Here is a 17,058-nt window from a genome sequence, read left to right on the forward strand (position 1 = left end):
AACACAGGGATGCTCCTTAGCAAAATAAGCAGGCTGTTACCTGTGATTTAATGACTAAAACTATTATGACATAGATAATGCATTCTGAAGCATACCAAAGGGTAGACCTAGAGTACTTCAGGTTTCTATCTTCCTAACTTTTAAAATTTATAACTTGTAACTTAACTGAAATAATACTACCATAAATATATTGTTTAAAATCATAAGAAACCAATTGACAATCTTCTTTCCCTACATGTTATTCCTGCTTCCTATGCAGAGTCCGTGTGTTACTTAGATGCGACTTCTTGTTAGTACCACTCCCAACCGACCTGTCGCCTAGCTTGCTGCTGGGGGGGGGGATATAATTTTTGGCTGTAGTAGCACATGTTCACGGGGCCGGTTTGCCTGCTTGCGGGATAAAAAATGCCAGATAAACTGGCAGAAAAAACCCTACTGCCCACACCCAAGACTGGCTAATTTGGCTATGGCTGAGGAAGATCCTCAAATTCCTCACGTCTTCGAGGGGAATCGAACCTGGGACACTCCTTCCCCAGTCATATGGTTGTGAAGCGCAAAGCCACTAGGCTAACCACACGGACAAGAAACCAATTGACAATAAAAGAATAAATTACAAAAGAATCAAACACAATAACTGTAAAGAATTAAAAATTAAAAATGAAGGTTAAAAAATATACGAAAAAGATTAAAACATAGCACAAGTCCTCTTCAAAGATGTTATCAACATAGCAAAGTTGGAAGTGGTTTACATCAAAGGAGTTACTCGTTGCATGTATTAACAACAGTTATAGTACACTAGTATTTCCAATGCCATCAGTAAAGTCATGTTATGTTGCAGGCTTTATGGTTCATTTTATGTAATATGCTCAGTGACCTATCATAGCTAACTTCACAGAAACCTAATTAATGCTATGCTGATCTTCATCTTTAATATATATAACCATATAACAGAAATTCATGGAGATATGGTTGGCTGAGTGGTAAGAGTATCTGCTCTCCAGCCGAAAGGCTGCGGGTTTGATTCCTGCCGTGGGCATGGATGTTTGTGATTGTCTGTGGAAATGCTAGTGGTGGTGGTCAGCGGTAGATGCCGATGGTGGAGACAGAGGTGTAGAGTAGGTGCCCTCCCTTGAGTCTTTGGACTCCTGGAGGTGTTACGTAATAATAATAATAAAGTCTACTGGATGAAAGTATGCCAAGTTGCTCTGTTTTGCACCAAATGGTAAATGTCAAATGTTTCATGAGCCTCTTATTCCAAAAGAAATTTGCCAAAACTGTTTTCTTGATCTTCCTCTTCTGTTGTATCCATTAGTTGGCCTGTAGACAGCAACAGCACTGAATATATGTGAAGGCAGATGTTGTTGAAGGTTTTTAAAGTTGGTATCCCAACTATCTTCTCAGTTGATTGCTTGTTGATGTTCCATATCTGACAACTATATTTAAATATGGCTTGCCTGTTGTTTTGTGCAGATGAATTTTAGTATTTGTGGTGATGAGTTGAATTTCTATAAATTAGTTAGACTTTTATGGAATTGAAGAGTTTTGTGCCTTTTCACTGTCTGTTAGATTATCTATGTAGGAGTCAGGGTACTGAAAAATTTACTTCTTCAAAAATGTGGTCATTTTAGCCTAATATGCCCCCCCCCCTGTTCTGTTCTTCAGGACTTTAGTTTTACTGCTATTAACTACCAAACCAATCAATGTTGCATTTTTACCTAAATTGTCTAAATGGTTTTGGGCAGTCTGAATATTAGATCAATCAGTACAACATCTGCAAAATAGACTATTAATGTGGATTCCTGCTGAATCTTCGAAAGTTATTGTGTGCCGATTTTCTGCGAGTCTGAATACATAATTGTGGATAATAATAATAATAATAATATGGTGCCAAATCAATGCTATGATAGTACAGTTAATCTTATTTATATGATCTGCTATGTCAGTAAATGATATATAATCTTTGACTAACATATCTATATTGCAGGATGAAAATTAACCTGAGTTTCTAAGAGGAAAAGGAAAAACCTGTATCCAATTGAGACTGGCTAATTAAAGAATGAAAATGCCATCAAGATTCTTCACATACTAGATAACAATCAAACCCAGCCACCCTCTCAAACCAAAACACATCACTGTAATATATGTATATATTTTTAAATGCTGTGATAACAGCACTTTTTTTTTTTTTTTTTTTAATTAATACAGTAAAGATTTTTTACTGATTACAGATTAATAAATAAATAATCTTTGGAAGACCTGTTCATGGTTTTGTTGTTTGAGAAGCACAGTGAAAGAATAAAGGAAAAATTGTCAAGGATAGCACTATAAAGAAATTTTGGACATGGCATCAAAAGATGACATGTGAGTTCAAAAAAGCAAAGCAAAGAATGCAACACTGGATTTAATGTCTTTACCACTCAGTACTATTTATACCACTTAAGTTGAAGTCAAATGTGTGTCTAAAATTTTTCTGTATTTTATAATGCTATAAAACTATAGCTGAGATATAAACGCACATATAATTTCAGATTACTGTACTGAGCACACATACCTGCATCTCGCATGGTTAAAACTTTCTAAAGAACTTTGACTTTGTGATATAGAGCTTGCATTGCTTGATCTACCTGAGTCATAAGAAAGGGATATTTGTTGCCTGGATCCATAGCTGTGAAGTGGATGGAGATTATCTTGAAGTTCTTGTACAAGGACTTCATTTGTACAATGGTGACACTCACCAGGATAAAAGGGAAGGGAACTGGACACCTGTGTGTTATGATAATGATGATGCTGAAAATATACAATAAAATACAGTAGAAAAGTAAACACATCTATTATTGATTATGTAATTCCTGAAAATACAGAACATGATTACATGGTTTACTGGTTAGTACAGAAAATGTCTGAGAAAGCTCATCTCTTATTGAAAACACAGAATATTAATGTGGTAAGCAGTTATCACATTAATATTCTCATTATATGTGATAACTGCTCACATTAAAAGTTATCACTTTGCAATTATCAAATGAAATTTTCAGATTTTATATCATGATATAAGAACTGCTACTGTTTCAAGAAAAACAAGTGAGGAAATGAGCAGACAATCATATATTAATCCATTTTGCAATAGTCATCTTGAACTATACTTTATCATAATTACTGTTCTACCTAATGATATAATGCATAAGTCATAGCACCAGTTTATGAGTTGTTAATACATTTTGTCTAAATATTTAAAGTTTTGTTATGCCTAATTTTCTACTACAAATGGTCTGATTGAAATCAAAATTGAAGCAAACAATTTTTAATCATCATACTTTTCAAGGATTTAGGCCTAGAGTAGCCTGTTCCAGCCTTAGAAGGCATTGCTAAATCTCTTTAGAGTTTTCTAAACTTTCCTGGTTTTCTTTTTCCTAATGGTTCATAATTTAAGGCTTGTTTTGGAAATCTTTTTGTTTTCATTCTTTCAACATGTTCCATCCATTTATATTTATATTTTTTTAATTTTTTCTATTACTGATTCCTGGTTTAATTCTTTCACAATTTCTTCATTTCTTTTGTGATCGAATAAACTATATTTTGCAGTTTTTCTCATAAACTTCATTTCAGCTGTTATTAATCTGTGTCTTTTTGTTTTATTGTCCAGATTTCACTTCCATACAATAGGACTGCTAATGTATTGTATACTTTTAGTCAGGTTTGTGTTTGCACTAGGTTAGGTTTAAATATAGAGTTAATGACACCTGTTATTTTTAGACATTTTGCAATTTTTAGGTTTATATCTTTATTTTCATACATCTTAGGTAGTTAAATGAATTCATCTGTTTCTAAAATCTTGTTATCTATTACTATTTTAGTTCTTATTGGATCCTGTCCTTTAAAGGCCATCGTTTTTGATTTTTCTGTTGATATTATCATTACATAATCTTTAGCTATTTTATTTAAATTTAAAATATATTTCTTTAAGTTATCTTCAGAATTTGTAATTATTTGGTCATCAGCAAAAAAAGGAAAGTGTTTAAGTTCATAGTAGGAAAAAGTTTAATACCTTGATGGAAATTTTTATTCCATTTTATTGTTATTTCATTTAGATAAATATTAAAAAGAGCTGAGGAAATGGGACATCCCTGTTGGACTCCTTGGTTTATCTCTCTTGGATATGATAGTTCATAATTTAATCTTATTTGTATTTGATTATTTTCATATATACTTATGATAGCTTTTAGAATATTATTTGGTATTTGTCTTTCTTTTTAAATGTTAAATAAAATACTCTTTTGACTTTATCAAATGCTTTTTCAAACTCAATAAATGTGATGTTTTTCTAAATTGCATTCTCACACAATTTTTAATAGTGATATTAAATACTAAATTTCAATTAAATTCCATATAATGAAGAGAGAATTATTTAGTATGAATTCCAATAATTTTTCCAATAAAAATGATTTCATTTAAACCAAAATTAAACCACATCGACACATTCTATCTATACTACAACATGAAGTATTTATTTATTCATTCATATGGGGTTTCCTCCCTTTTTCTCCCCTGTCCCTATTGGGGCGAGTTGAGCCCCCTCATGGGGGGGGGGTAAGTATTTATGGCTGTAGATCCGTGTGTTCACGGGGTCGGTTTGCCTGCTTGCGGGATGAAAAACCCCAGATAAACTGGGGGAAAAACTCTGCTGTCCACGCCCAAGACCGGTTAACTTGGCTATGCCTGAGGAAGATCCCTAAGCTCTTCACGTCAGCGACGGGAATCGAACCCAGGACACTCCTTCCCCAGGCATATGGTTGCGAAGCGCATAGCCACTTGGCTAACTGCGCAGACACAACATGAAGTTTTAATAAATTTTACAACATGAAGTAATGAAATTTATTAAATTCGGTACAGGCTAAAAAAAAGCAGTGCTAGTTTATAGCTGTATATTTTCCAAAAAATTTATTGTTGAAGATGCAGGAATAAAATCATAGGTATGATTGGAAAAGATCACAAATGACTATAGATATTTTTAAGGATCCCAAATTTCATCAAAATCTATCCAACAAGAGTAAGTAGAGGAATAATGTCACACAGAAGGAAAAAATGTATCTTATGGATATTTATACATCTAAATTGATTTTAATAAATTAATCAAAATCACCTTTTAGAAGAATAACATGGATATCATGCATTGTTTTCAGGAAAGTATAGAAGACAGTGACAAACATTCATTTCAATGAATGCTTTCCAAAAGAATATTTAATGAAATAGAGAACAAGTATTGCTGTATGTTCATTTAGTTTGCTACAGAGCCTTATTTTTATGTTAGTAGTCTTCAATATAGTGTGCATTTGCTTCTACTTTAAATATGCTAATAGAGTAGTAACCATTCATGGATGGGATTGATTAAAAAATAAACAAACAAGAGGCAATTCAAATACTTCTACTTATTATGATATTCTGAAGCTTAACATTTTGTAAGCGACTGTTTTTATGTATTCAGCAGGACTAATGAGAAACCCCCCCCCCTTTTTTTTTAATTAAGGCCTTGAAAAAATGAGAAACTCAAATTTTTTGAGGGAATAATTTGAGACTGATTCAATCCATTTCAAAGTTTGTTTTGTAGAAAAGAAAATGGAATACATGCCTTGCTTACAATACAGTACATCTGTCTGCAGCATCTTAATAGAAAGTGTTACAAAATTTATTTAAATTTATGACATACAAATACATGTACCTTGTAATTCTACAGGAACAAACAAACAGCCAGAGCTAGTACACATAGTGCACCAGGCAGAAGCAGAAACCTTTAGCAAAATAAAAAATAATTTTTACTTGTGCACTTACATGCAAATACTTTTTCAAACTAAACTGTTGACAGTTGCTTGACTAAGACAGCTCAAGTTGCTCAAAGTTTTGTACATGAACACCTATCCCATCCCATTAAGTGTCAAGATGGTAACAGTTCAAAGAAAATTTCAGTGTGTTTTATAATATAAAATATTTGGGTAATGATTTATGTTCAACAAGGGTTTAGTTGAATCTAACAAGCTAACCTATCTGATGATGATGAAAATATCAAACAACGGCATAATTAACTTAAAGAAACTTGCAATGATGAGAAACTGAGTACATTTGTGAATCACTTTTTAAGTAAATTTATCCCACTATACACCCAGAAATTTATTTCAAGAATTAGATATATGGAAAGTGGAAACATCAAAAGTACAAAAGTTACATGATAAAATTAAAGATGCTACAACTACATTTATTCTAGAAATGTTGGAATGCCCATGACAAGAGCTTATAGGTTGGGCATGTACTGAGCTACACTTCACACTTATTCACAGCTTCCCCCATCACAAAAACTTTATTCAAAACTGCTATTTACAATATTTGCCACTGCAGTATCTTTTTACAATAAATATTGGCATTTAAATTACCAGCATTCATTTTGTTCTGTCCATATTTCATATGTACTATTTGTTCTCTACATTCGTACTGTGGTTTACTACAGCAAATACAGATGAACCAAAGGAATAGTTATAAGCAGAAAGTTTGCTAGAGTGAATTTCCTTTAAAGCTTTGACTATTAGCTTTGACCTGACTTTTCAGTAATTTATTACAACAACTGAGTTTGCTACACGTAACTTATTTTAACAGTATTAAAATACCAAAAAAAAAAAAAAAAAATTATAAAAGTATGTTTATTGAATGGTTTATATTTTGCTGGATTTCAAACCATCATCCTTAGAGCAAAACAACATGTTGCAGCTTACACGTGACAATGAGCTATGTGTAAGCTGTAACACGAGGCTTATATAGAAAAAAGATCTACTACACTAGTGGCCAAAATTGTGGAAACCTTTTGGAAAAAGTATATTTTTGAGGTTTGATGGCTCATAACACCACTTTTTTTTGGTGTAATACCATAAAATTATATATCAATAGAAAGATAATTTAATCAAGAATGTAATGCAACAAAGTTTGTTCAATTATCTGTATTCTATGAAAAGTTATAGCCAAATAACCAGAAAAAAGAAGCACAACTTGCTTAGGTTGATACGAAGTAGTTTTATTTCATTTGAATGTAGCCAATGTGCATGAGTGTTTAGAGATCCAATCAGGTGTCATCTTGTTTTGGCAATGAGCCAATAAGGTCACAGTAGGATTCAGCAATTGATGTCATGTATTAGAGCAGAGAGGAAGACATTTGTCAGTGTGTTATGCGATTGCTATCAAGTTAGTTGGTTTTTTTTTTTTTTGTTCTTTCATTTAGTGAGCTTGTAAAACGTAATAAAATTAAAGAAATGGTGCAAAGAATTGACTGTCACCCAAAAAGCGATGTAAAATAGTACTATTAAGTGAACAAGGCTACAGTTATGAAGAAACTAGAAGAAAAATTGGTGGAAACTTAACCAAAGGTGGCATTTCTAAATTTTTGAAGAGGTATAAGGAGACTCAGTCACTACAAAACCAGACTGGTAAAGGTGCACAACAGCAAGTGATGATAGAAGAATTGAGACTGTGCCTACGTGACAAGAAAATCATCTGGGTGTATACAAGATGAAATGGCGCAATACAATGTGAAGTTGAGTGCAAGGACTGTTTGGCGCAGACTGCAGAAATTTGGTCTAAATGCTAGAATTCCATGAAAAAAAACATTTTTTCTCTCAAACAAAGGTTGAAAAGATTAAACTCGGCTATAATCCATGTTAACTGGACAGCGGAACAATGGGACAGTGTTATTTGGAGTGATGAGACCAAAATCTCCCTGTTTGGTGGTGATGGCATAACATAAGGGGAAGAATCGGAGAAGATTTGCATCCTGATTGCATTACATCTACTGTGAAACACCCACTTAGTGTTATGATCTGGGGAAGGTGTAGGCAGAATTTGCGTGATTAATGGGAATATAAATGCTCAAAAATACATAAATGAAATACTTGAGCCCAAACTGAAGCTTTCCGCACGTGATCTTTTCCAAGATAATGAAGCATTTATATTTCAACAGGATTCAGCTCCATGTCATGTTGCTGCTGTGTGCAAAAAGTGGTTTCAAGATAATCATATTCCACTGCTGGGTTTCATGGCCTGGGAATAGCCCAGACCTTAACCCAATCGAAAATCTATGGAGCTGACTAAAGAAACTTGTTAGTCAGAAGCAACCCACCAATAAAACCCAATTAATAGAAGCAATAATTCAATCTTGGTTTCACATTATAACAGCTGCAGAACTAAAAAACTTGGTTCACTCCATGGGAAGGTGTTATAAGGCTGTAATGAATGCTAAAGTTTACCCAACTATTAACTCACATTATGAGAATTTTTGTATATCTAATTTTTTCTATGTGTTTCACTTTTCTTCTTTATAACTGCTGTTCTAATAAAAAATCCATCATAAAAGTAATTGCATTACATTCTTGATTAAATTATCTTTCCATTGATATATAATTTTATGGTATTACATTACACCAAAAAAAGTGGTGTTATGAGCCATCAAACCTCAAAAATACACTTTTTCCAAAAGGTTTCCACAATTTTGGCCAATAGTGTAGACCTAATTTGGTGCCCTCCAATGTTGTATAAAGAAATATTACAGTTGTGTATGAAAATATCTACATAAATAATCATATCATCATCCAGCCTAATGGTATATGGAATTTTAAAAACATCTGTTCCAATGATGAAGCCCTTACCACAGAACTCAACTATCTTTGCCACACTTCTTGGCCCGTGGCTACAGCTCCCTGCAAAATATATAAAATACTACATGGCCCTCTACTTCCCCTTCCCAAACACATAAGAATAAAACACCATTATCCCTATTTCATATATCCTAGGTACATTTGAAAAGATAATGAAAGTACTAATAAAATATCACCTTCACACTACATTCAAACCACATGTCAAATCATTCCTGTTACATGTATCCTAACAAAGAAAACACTTCATGCAAAAGTTTGTTACATTTGCTATAGGCATTTTCTTTAGTGTTTTTATTTTAGTTTATATTATGCAGTCTTAAAAAAGTTGTTTATATTATGGATATGAAAATGTGTCTTAAAATACTGAAAAAGAGTGCAATTTTAGTCTTAAATAAATTAAAAATGTGATATCTGGAAGTTTTACAATTTATGTGAAGAGTCAAAATTTGCAAATGAAATATTTAGGAGACAAATGAAAAAGAAAGGACATATCTATGATTAATCATGTAAAAGCTCAAGCATAATGACGATTTTGTAAAACAAAAGGAAACTGAAATATCAAACCATAATGAAAGAAGAAATAAGCAGTCAGAATCTAAAATAAATCCACCAAAACAACAAATCATCATTAAATTCCTGATGTGTATCCATGGGGGAAGGAGGGGGTGCACAGGATATTACAATAATACTACATGAAAAAGATCATTACTAACTTCCTATAAACAATTTTTCATGAAATTATTTAGCACCAGACAAATCACTGTTCCTACCAAAACTACTATCTCTTTTCTTTTCTGTTTTTCAATTGATTTCATTATTTTTTTTTATATTTTATTTTAGCATCCATAAAACTCAAAATAATCAAATATCTTTCAAGTTGTGCTAGCTAAGCAACTCCAATGCCATGGGTTGTATTCTCATAAGCACTTAGGTCTTTCCAAGTTTCTATATATATATATATATTTATTTATTTATTTATTATGAAATAAGAATAGTTTTTATTTTTGCGTTTTCATGTGATTACATGGTTCTGAAATTTCTGAAATTTGGTCAAAGCATGCCAAATTAAATTTTATAAACAAATATTTTGAACAAAAAATGTACAAGCATACAATTTTTTTTAATCAGTTTTTAATGAGTATTTATTTATTTTTTTTAATTTCTTTATAAAATTTAATTGGGTATGCTTCAGCAGAATATTTGGTGCATTGGAAAATTTCAAACTAAATATTTAGTATTTGGCTATTCAGCCAAATCATGGTTTGCTGAATCCCTACTATGAACAGACAGGAAGCTCTGTTAACATCCACTTGGAGAACATAGGAAATACATCTCCTACCATTATCACAGCAAGTAAGGACTGGCAGATGGAAGATAACCAATCTGCTAAACAGAAGTCATTACAGGTGAGAAAGATTATTTTTAGAATCACCAATGGCTATGAAGAGTTCTCCTAACATTATTAAGTATGGCTATATTAAACTGCCAAAAATTTGGGTGACAGTTATATTAAGATCAACTCCTACACAAATGAAATACTTCTTCTATACAATATTAGAGTGCCAAATTAGGACTTTAGATCTTTTGTCCATTACTTCTGAATGCAGTCATTGTCATGTGTAACACGTTTTGTTCTTAGGATGATTGCTGGAAATCCAGGAAAATATAAGCCAGTTAATTAACTTTTTTTATAATTTAATTTTGTTTGGTGCTGTAATGCCATTAAAATAAGTTATGACTAACATCCAATGCCTAACCTAAGCCTGTCAACTAAATTGAGTTTGCTATAATGATATTGGCTAGTGAAAGTTAGCTGTGTTTGAGTTATGTAGCGTTTACTTTTACTAAAAAGTAAACTGCAACATCATCAACAGCTTTTGGTGAGTAAAACCAATGCAAATAATCATCAGCCAGAATAACTAGATACGAGTCATTTAACTCATATAATTCCAATAACTAATTAAAATGTGTCCATATTAAGTCTTATTCAAAAGATTAGGCATGATATTTCTAAAATTGAAATAAATACACCTGTTGAGTGATGTAAATGGTTTCAAAATTCTTACTTTATGATACTCCAACTGTAAAGATACAGGACTAGTCTGAGTGGAAGTGCTGACTGTATGTGATTTATTCCTGGCAGAAAGTTCTTGAACCTGTAAATATTATCAATAAATTAGCAGGGACTTACAACATATCTAAAACAGTGAATACTGTAGATGGGAGGCACATCCAGAAAGTAAGGTCCACTCAGAATTGACTGCAAAATATGATATGGGAGAGGGATCACGCTTCAGTGGTAGCAAAGAGAGACTCATTATCTAGATGTTGACCATTTTACTTTCATTCGGTTATCATTTGTTGTCTTCTACGAATAATTTATAATGAGTGCTGTGATAAAAGTCATGCAAGTTGCAAGGTTCATGGGCGATACAGTTTTAGTTGGCACAAAACAATAGTGCTGCAGAAATTCACCAACGACTATGTAAAGTTTACAGGCCTAACATAATGAGTGACAGTAAGGTTAGGCAATGGTGTCATTTGTTTAAAGAAAGACACCATTGCACAACAAGGTTCAGAATGAAGAGCGCAGCCAAGTGTGGTGACAAGCAATTTGGTGGAAAGAGTGAACATGAAAATTGTGGTTCCTTGCTGAAGAAAACAAACAAAAAGCCAGATCCCTTTTCAATCCCTTCATTGTGAACATTGTTAATATATCAGTGGCCAGCATTTTTTTTGTTTGAATTTGTGCCTGTTTAAATTTTTTTGCTTTCAGAGATGATGAATGGAACCATTGCACTTGTTTTGACTCAAAGTTTGTGCATGAAATCCATGTTTCATCACCAATCACAATACAAGAAAAACGTTCATTGCGTTCATTTTAGTAATGCTCCAAAAATTTTTGAGTTGATTCCACTCAATGCTGTTTATGCACAATCAAGTCAGCATTGTCTGGCAGACAATTTCTTATATGCAGTTTTTCTGTCATAATTTCATGATGAATGACTGATTGAGCATGAAACTTCTGGGAATACAAAAGAAAGTTTCATAATTGTAAAATGATGATTCTCACGAATTTTCATGTTCACTCATTACCAAATTGCCTGTAACCACATTTGGCTGGCTGCTGCACTCTTCATTGTGAACATTGCTGCACTCTTATTTAAACAAATCATACCATTTCCTAACCTTAATGTCACCCATTACATTAATCCCATAAACTTTACACAGTCACTGGTGAATATCTGCAGCACTTTTCACAACAAAAACTGTATCACACCATGAACCTCACAACTGGTGGGATTTTTTATTTTTTTTTTAATCACAGCACTCAAATTATTCATGGAAGACAACAAATGATAACAAAACTAAAGTAAAATGGTCAACAGCAGCTAATGAGTCAGTATATGCTACTACAGATACATGACTCCTCTCCCATATACCATTCAGCAGTAATTCTGAATGGTCCTTATTTTCTGGACATGCCCCATACATACTATAACAAATACAACTATAATGAAATATGTTTTGAGCTTTTGCAAACAGCAAAAGCCCAAGGCTCCATAAAAGTAAACTGAATTTCCAAGCAATGATATCATAATCAGAAGACAAGGGAAAGGTCTGGAAATCAGCCCTTTCCTTTAGCAGGAAGTATGGAGGAAATTGTGGTATGTTGACAAGAGAAAAAAGGACTGGCAAGAACTAAATGAACACAAAGCAATATGAAAAGTGCAAATGCATAAAAAGGTGTCATAAGAAAAGACTAGAAGAGTATGAAATTATAAAAAAAGAAAAATGCAGATTCAATGTTTGCATTTTGAAATGTTACTTTATCTTAAATTAATACTACTTACCTTCTTCATAATGAAGTTAACTTCTTCATAACGAGGTTATATAACCTTGTATAAACCTCGTATAGAGATGCAAGAGGGAAATAATGCCAGTGGTTTTGAGGCAGTATGGTGTGAGATAGAGGTGAATGGAATCAAATACTTAGCGGGATGTTGTTATAGACCAGGTAATGTGGATGGTGGTGATAATGAAATGTATAATCAAATTAGCCAAGGAAATAAGAAAAAAGTGATCATTATGGGTGAGCATTAATTATGGCAATATAAACTGGAATGATGAGATAGCAACTGGAAGTAAAGAAAATGAGCTTTTTGAGGGATAACCACCTCAGACAGTATGTAACAGAGGGCACATGAGGATTGAGTGTCTTGGATTTGGTCATCTCATCACAGGATATAATTATAAATGAGGTGTCAAATCATCCACCAATTGGTGAGAGTGACCATGAGGTGATTACCTGGGTGGTTGCCAGCAGTACGAGGACCTCTGTGAGAAAAGGGTATATGTTGAACTACAAGGGGGGGGGGATTATGAAGAGCTCAGGAGACAGCTTGCAGGTGTAGCATGGAATGAGGAGTTAGCTGGAAATGAGATCAGTGTAGCTTGGGATTTCCAAAAATTATCTAGTAGATACAATGTCTAAGTGCAATGTGGAGGCAGCATAAGAGAAGTGGAAATAACCAATTCCATAAGGTCTACAAAGACCAGGCAAGGAGGGGGACTTGGTTGGTGAGAGCAGCTAAAGAGAGGTATGAACAGCAGTTAGCTAATGAAGCCAAAAAGAATCCTAAGGAGTTCTTTCGATATGTAGCCAGCAAAAGAAAGAATGATTATAGAAGGATGACACTGATAAGAGAAAATGGTATACAGACAGCTATTGCAGAATGTGTGGTGGAGATACATAATGAGCAATTCATAAAGGTCTTTAAATCCTGTGAATGTAACTTCATGGTGAGATTGAGAGCATTAGATGATGGGGAGGAGAGACTGACTGTAAGTGAGCAAGAGGTGTATGGAGAGTTGAGTAAACTAGATGTTAATAAGGCTGTGGAACTTGATAATATATAACCAGGTATTCTGAAGGAATGTGCCAGGGAGTTGACATATTTGACATAGTCTTGACATATTTTTTTTAATACAAGTCTTGCACTCAGTCAAGTCCCTAAGGAGTGGAAGGAGGGCAAGATTGTACCACTTCATAAAGGAGGTGATCGAACCCGAGCATAAAACTATAGGCCTATCTGTGTGTCATGCGTCGTGGTTAAGTTGTTGGAGAAGCTTGTGAGAACTAGGATCCAGAGTTGGGTTGACAACAATAGTATTATCTTTGATGGACAGAATGGATTTGCTAAAGGGAGGTCATGTTTTAGTAATCTACTTACTTATTACAATAAACTGACTGCTTCCTTGGACAGAGGAGAAGGATACATAGTAATATACTTAGATTTTGTAAAGGCTTTTGATAGAGTACCTCAATAAATTGATAGTCAAACTAGAGCAGATGGGGTTGGATATTAGATTAGTGCATTAGATTGGAGACTGGCTATCTGATAGGTATCAACAAGTTGTGTATGGTGGAGCGATATCCAGGAAAAGGAAAGTCACAAGTGGAGTGCCTCAGGGGTCTGTTTTGGGGCCATTACTGTTTAATTTGTATATTAACGATATAGGTGAAGATTGGGATGGAAATATTCAGTTGTTTGCAGATGATGCAAAGTTGGGATGAACCATGAAGGGTAGTGAAGATGTTGTGGCCTTACAAGAAGACTGGAATAAATTGAGTGATTGGGCACGGAAATGGGGATGCGAGTTCAATGTTGCAAAATGTAAGGTTTTAAAATTTTTTTGAAAACAAAGATAGGATGCAGAATTTATGCTTGGGATATATTGTTGGAGATGGAAGAAATAAGAGATCTGGGGATGATAGTGGATAAGGATCTGAAATTTAGGGGACACATAGCAAAAATTGTGAAGACCACACAAAGGCTTCTGGGAATGATGCGGAGGACACTGACTTGTCGATGTAGGGAGATTCTTGTTCTGTTGTATAAGGCTTTAATTAGGCCACACATGGACTATTGTGCCCAGATTTGGTCACCTGGTTTTCAGAAAGATGAGATGTTGGAAAGGGTCCGAAGGTGATTGACTAAGGTAGTTTCTGAACTCTGGAATGTCGAGTATGAGGAAAGAATGAGAAGATGTAATTTGCAGAGTCTGGTGGACAGGACGAAGAGGGGAGATATGATAGAGACCTACAAGTTGGTAAGGGGTTGTTATAGGATCAATGCTGGAGAAGTTCTACAGAAAATAGTGGGAGATTGGGGGAGAACCAGAGGTCATCCCTGGAAACTGTATAAAGAGGGTGTGAGAGGCAGGTTTTTTTCGTGCAGAGTTGTAAATGATTGGAATGCCTTGCCTGAGAGTGTGGTGTCTGCAAGGAGTTTGAATGTGTTCAAGGCACGGTATGATGAGCTGTGTGTGTGTGTGTGTGTGTGTGTGTGTGTGAGAGAGATAAAAGGACCTCCCAGATGAGTCTTTGACTCCATGAGGTCTTGGGGTAATGATAATAATAATGATAATGCGGATGTTAGGTTCCATAGAAATGCCGCGTTATGAGAAACTCGGATCACATAGAAAAAGTACGGTTATGTTCCGAAATCGTTTTTATTTTTAAAAAAAATTATATCAACAACAATGACATATCCAACAAAAAAAATATTTTTATTTAATTCAGGTAATTCATGTAAGTTAAGAATACATATAAACTGTGAAACAAATACATAGTATAAAATTATAAAAATTACAATACAAATTGTGTGTAAGCTTCATTGCACATAATGCATAAATGTTTAGGCAAAATAAAATAAAGTGCATATTTTAATTGTCATCACTGTCTTCAAAAATAACATTTCGTAGATGTTCTTTATTTACGAGTAACCAGACCTCATCATCACTAGAAATCTCTTGGAGATCATTTCTATAATTCTCATTGCATACTTCGGCTGGTTTAGTTATCAAGAAGTCAGTAATAAGACCTTGCTTACCACTATGCTGCAATTTTTTATTAAGTTCATAATATGGAGCTAAACAAATATCCAATTGTCTCATGAATTTTCCTGAGTGCTCCATTGAGAGATCATTATCCGTAAAATAACTTCCTAACTTTCTTGTCAAATCCCATCCTTCTGCTAATTTCTTTAAACTGAATTCTTCAATGGATTCATCACAATCAGAATCTTCGGCAGAACTTTCCCTGCCATTTGGTTCGACGTCATCTATTAATTGCACTAGTTCATCTCCATTTAAATCTGTTTCCTCATCAATTAATTCACTAATTTCATTTTCAACCATATCGGGAAAGCCCTCTCAACCAAAAATGTGTGCGAGGTTTATTATACGACTTAGCTCAGCATCCACTAGAGTACGAAATTTTGTTCTGGAACAGCGTTAGGCGATATTTTTTTCCAGCAAACATTCAGTTTAGGGGGAAGGGTTGTAATTCCTTAATGGACAGAGAAATAATTTTCACACATTTCAATACTGAAAACTTTTTCCACGCTTCAGGCAGTGCCATGTTTGGATTAGATTCCATTTTTCCAAAATTAATTGGAATGTTCGATGAATATAATATGACTTAAATGTTGATATTCCTTGGTCAAATGGTTGAATAAGTGAAGTAGTTGTATTAGGCAGCAAAAAAAGTTATGTTATTTTAATATTCGGATGCCTTAAATTTGTTGGGTTGCCTGGTGCGTTATCTAAAAGTATAATTCTGAAATCGATATTCTTTTTTTGTGTGTGTAAATTTCTACATCGGGTACAAAACACTTGAAAAACCAATTTTCAAACATGCTAGCTGTAACACATGCCTTTTTGCTGGCTGCCAATAAACAGATAGAGTGGACTTGTTAAGCCATTTCATAGGAAAATTTTAATTTTCTCTTCGAGAGAAATGGAGTTTCATTTCAATGCTGTTTTTTTCCTTTCGTTGCAGTTTTAGCAAAATTATTTTTCTAGCCACTGCTAGAAAAATAATTTTTTAAAATAAAAATAACATTACATATTAATTATGTAACTCACCAGAAAATAAAGTGCCCAGCTTGAGATTAACACACTTGTGATTTTTAATGCGCTTTCCTGGCAGAAAATGAAGATAATTTTCAACAATAAACACTTTATATGGTAAGCAATTGACATACATGCGTGCTAAAGGGTATTTCCCCTAATATAAATTTGCTACTTATAACTACATGCGCGATACGGGAAGATGCAAATTTAACTAAGATAAAATTTGATTTTTAAGTCGCACGGTGAAAAATATATGAAAACAATTTGTAGAGCGCGTTATATTGAAACAGTGTTGTATAAGTACCATTATACGAGAATTGCCTGTATTTGCATATTATGTTATTAAAATCAAAAATTCTAAAGCAAAATAGCTTCTTTTTTTTTTGCTTTATGGATAAAAGAGCCTTTCAACACAAAATGAGCTATTAGCATCCATAGGAACTTCATAACA

The 17,058-nt window shown here is 33.7% G+C and overlaps 1 protein-coding gene across 2 annotated transcripts in view; it reads right to left on the reverse strand.

Moving 5' to 3' along the window:
* LOC150101178 (uncharacterized) overlaps window positions 1–17,058 on the reverse strand; it is a 322,911-nt gene that overhangs the window by 223,792 nt on the left and 82,061 nt on the right. For both annotated transcript variants that reach the window (XM_090401128.1, XM_090401129.1), the window contains exons 5-6: window positions 10,754–10,843; window positions 2,552–2,787 (exon numbers count right to left, since the gene is read on the reverse strand). In XM_090401128.1, the coding sequence (XP_090257254.1) occupies window positions 2,552–2,787; window positions 10,754–10,843 (326 nt within the window). The remainder of the gene's footprint in view (window positions 1–2,551; window positions 2,788–10,753; window positions 10,844–17,058) is intronic.

Source organism: Typopeltis vanoorti, chromosome 12 (genome assembly GCF_054136105.1).
Source record: "Typopeltis vanoorti isolate ZY-2024b chromosome 12, IOZ_Tvanoo_1.0, whole genome shotgun sequence".
Classification (NCBI taxonomy): domain Eukaryota; kingdom Metazoa; phylum Arthropoda; class Arachnida; order Uropygi; family Thelyphonidae; genus Typopeltis; species Typopeltis vanoorti.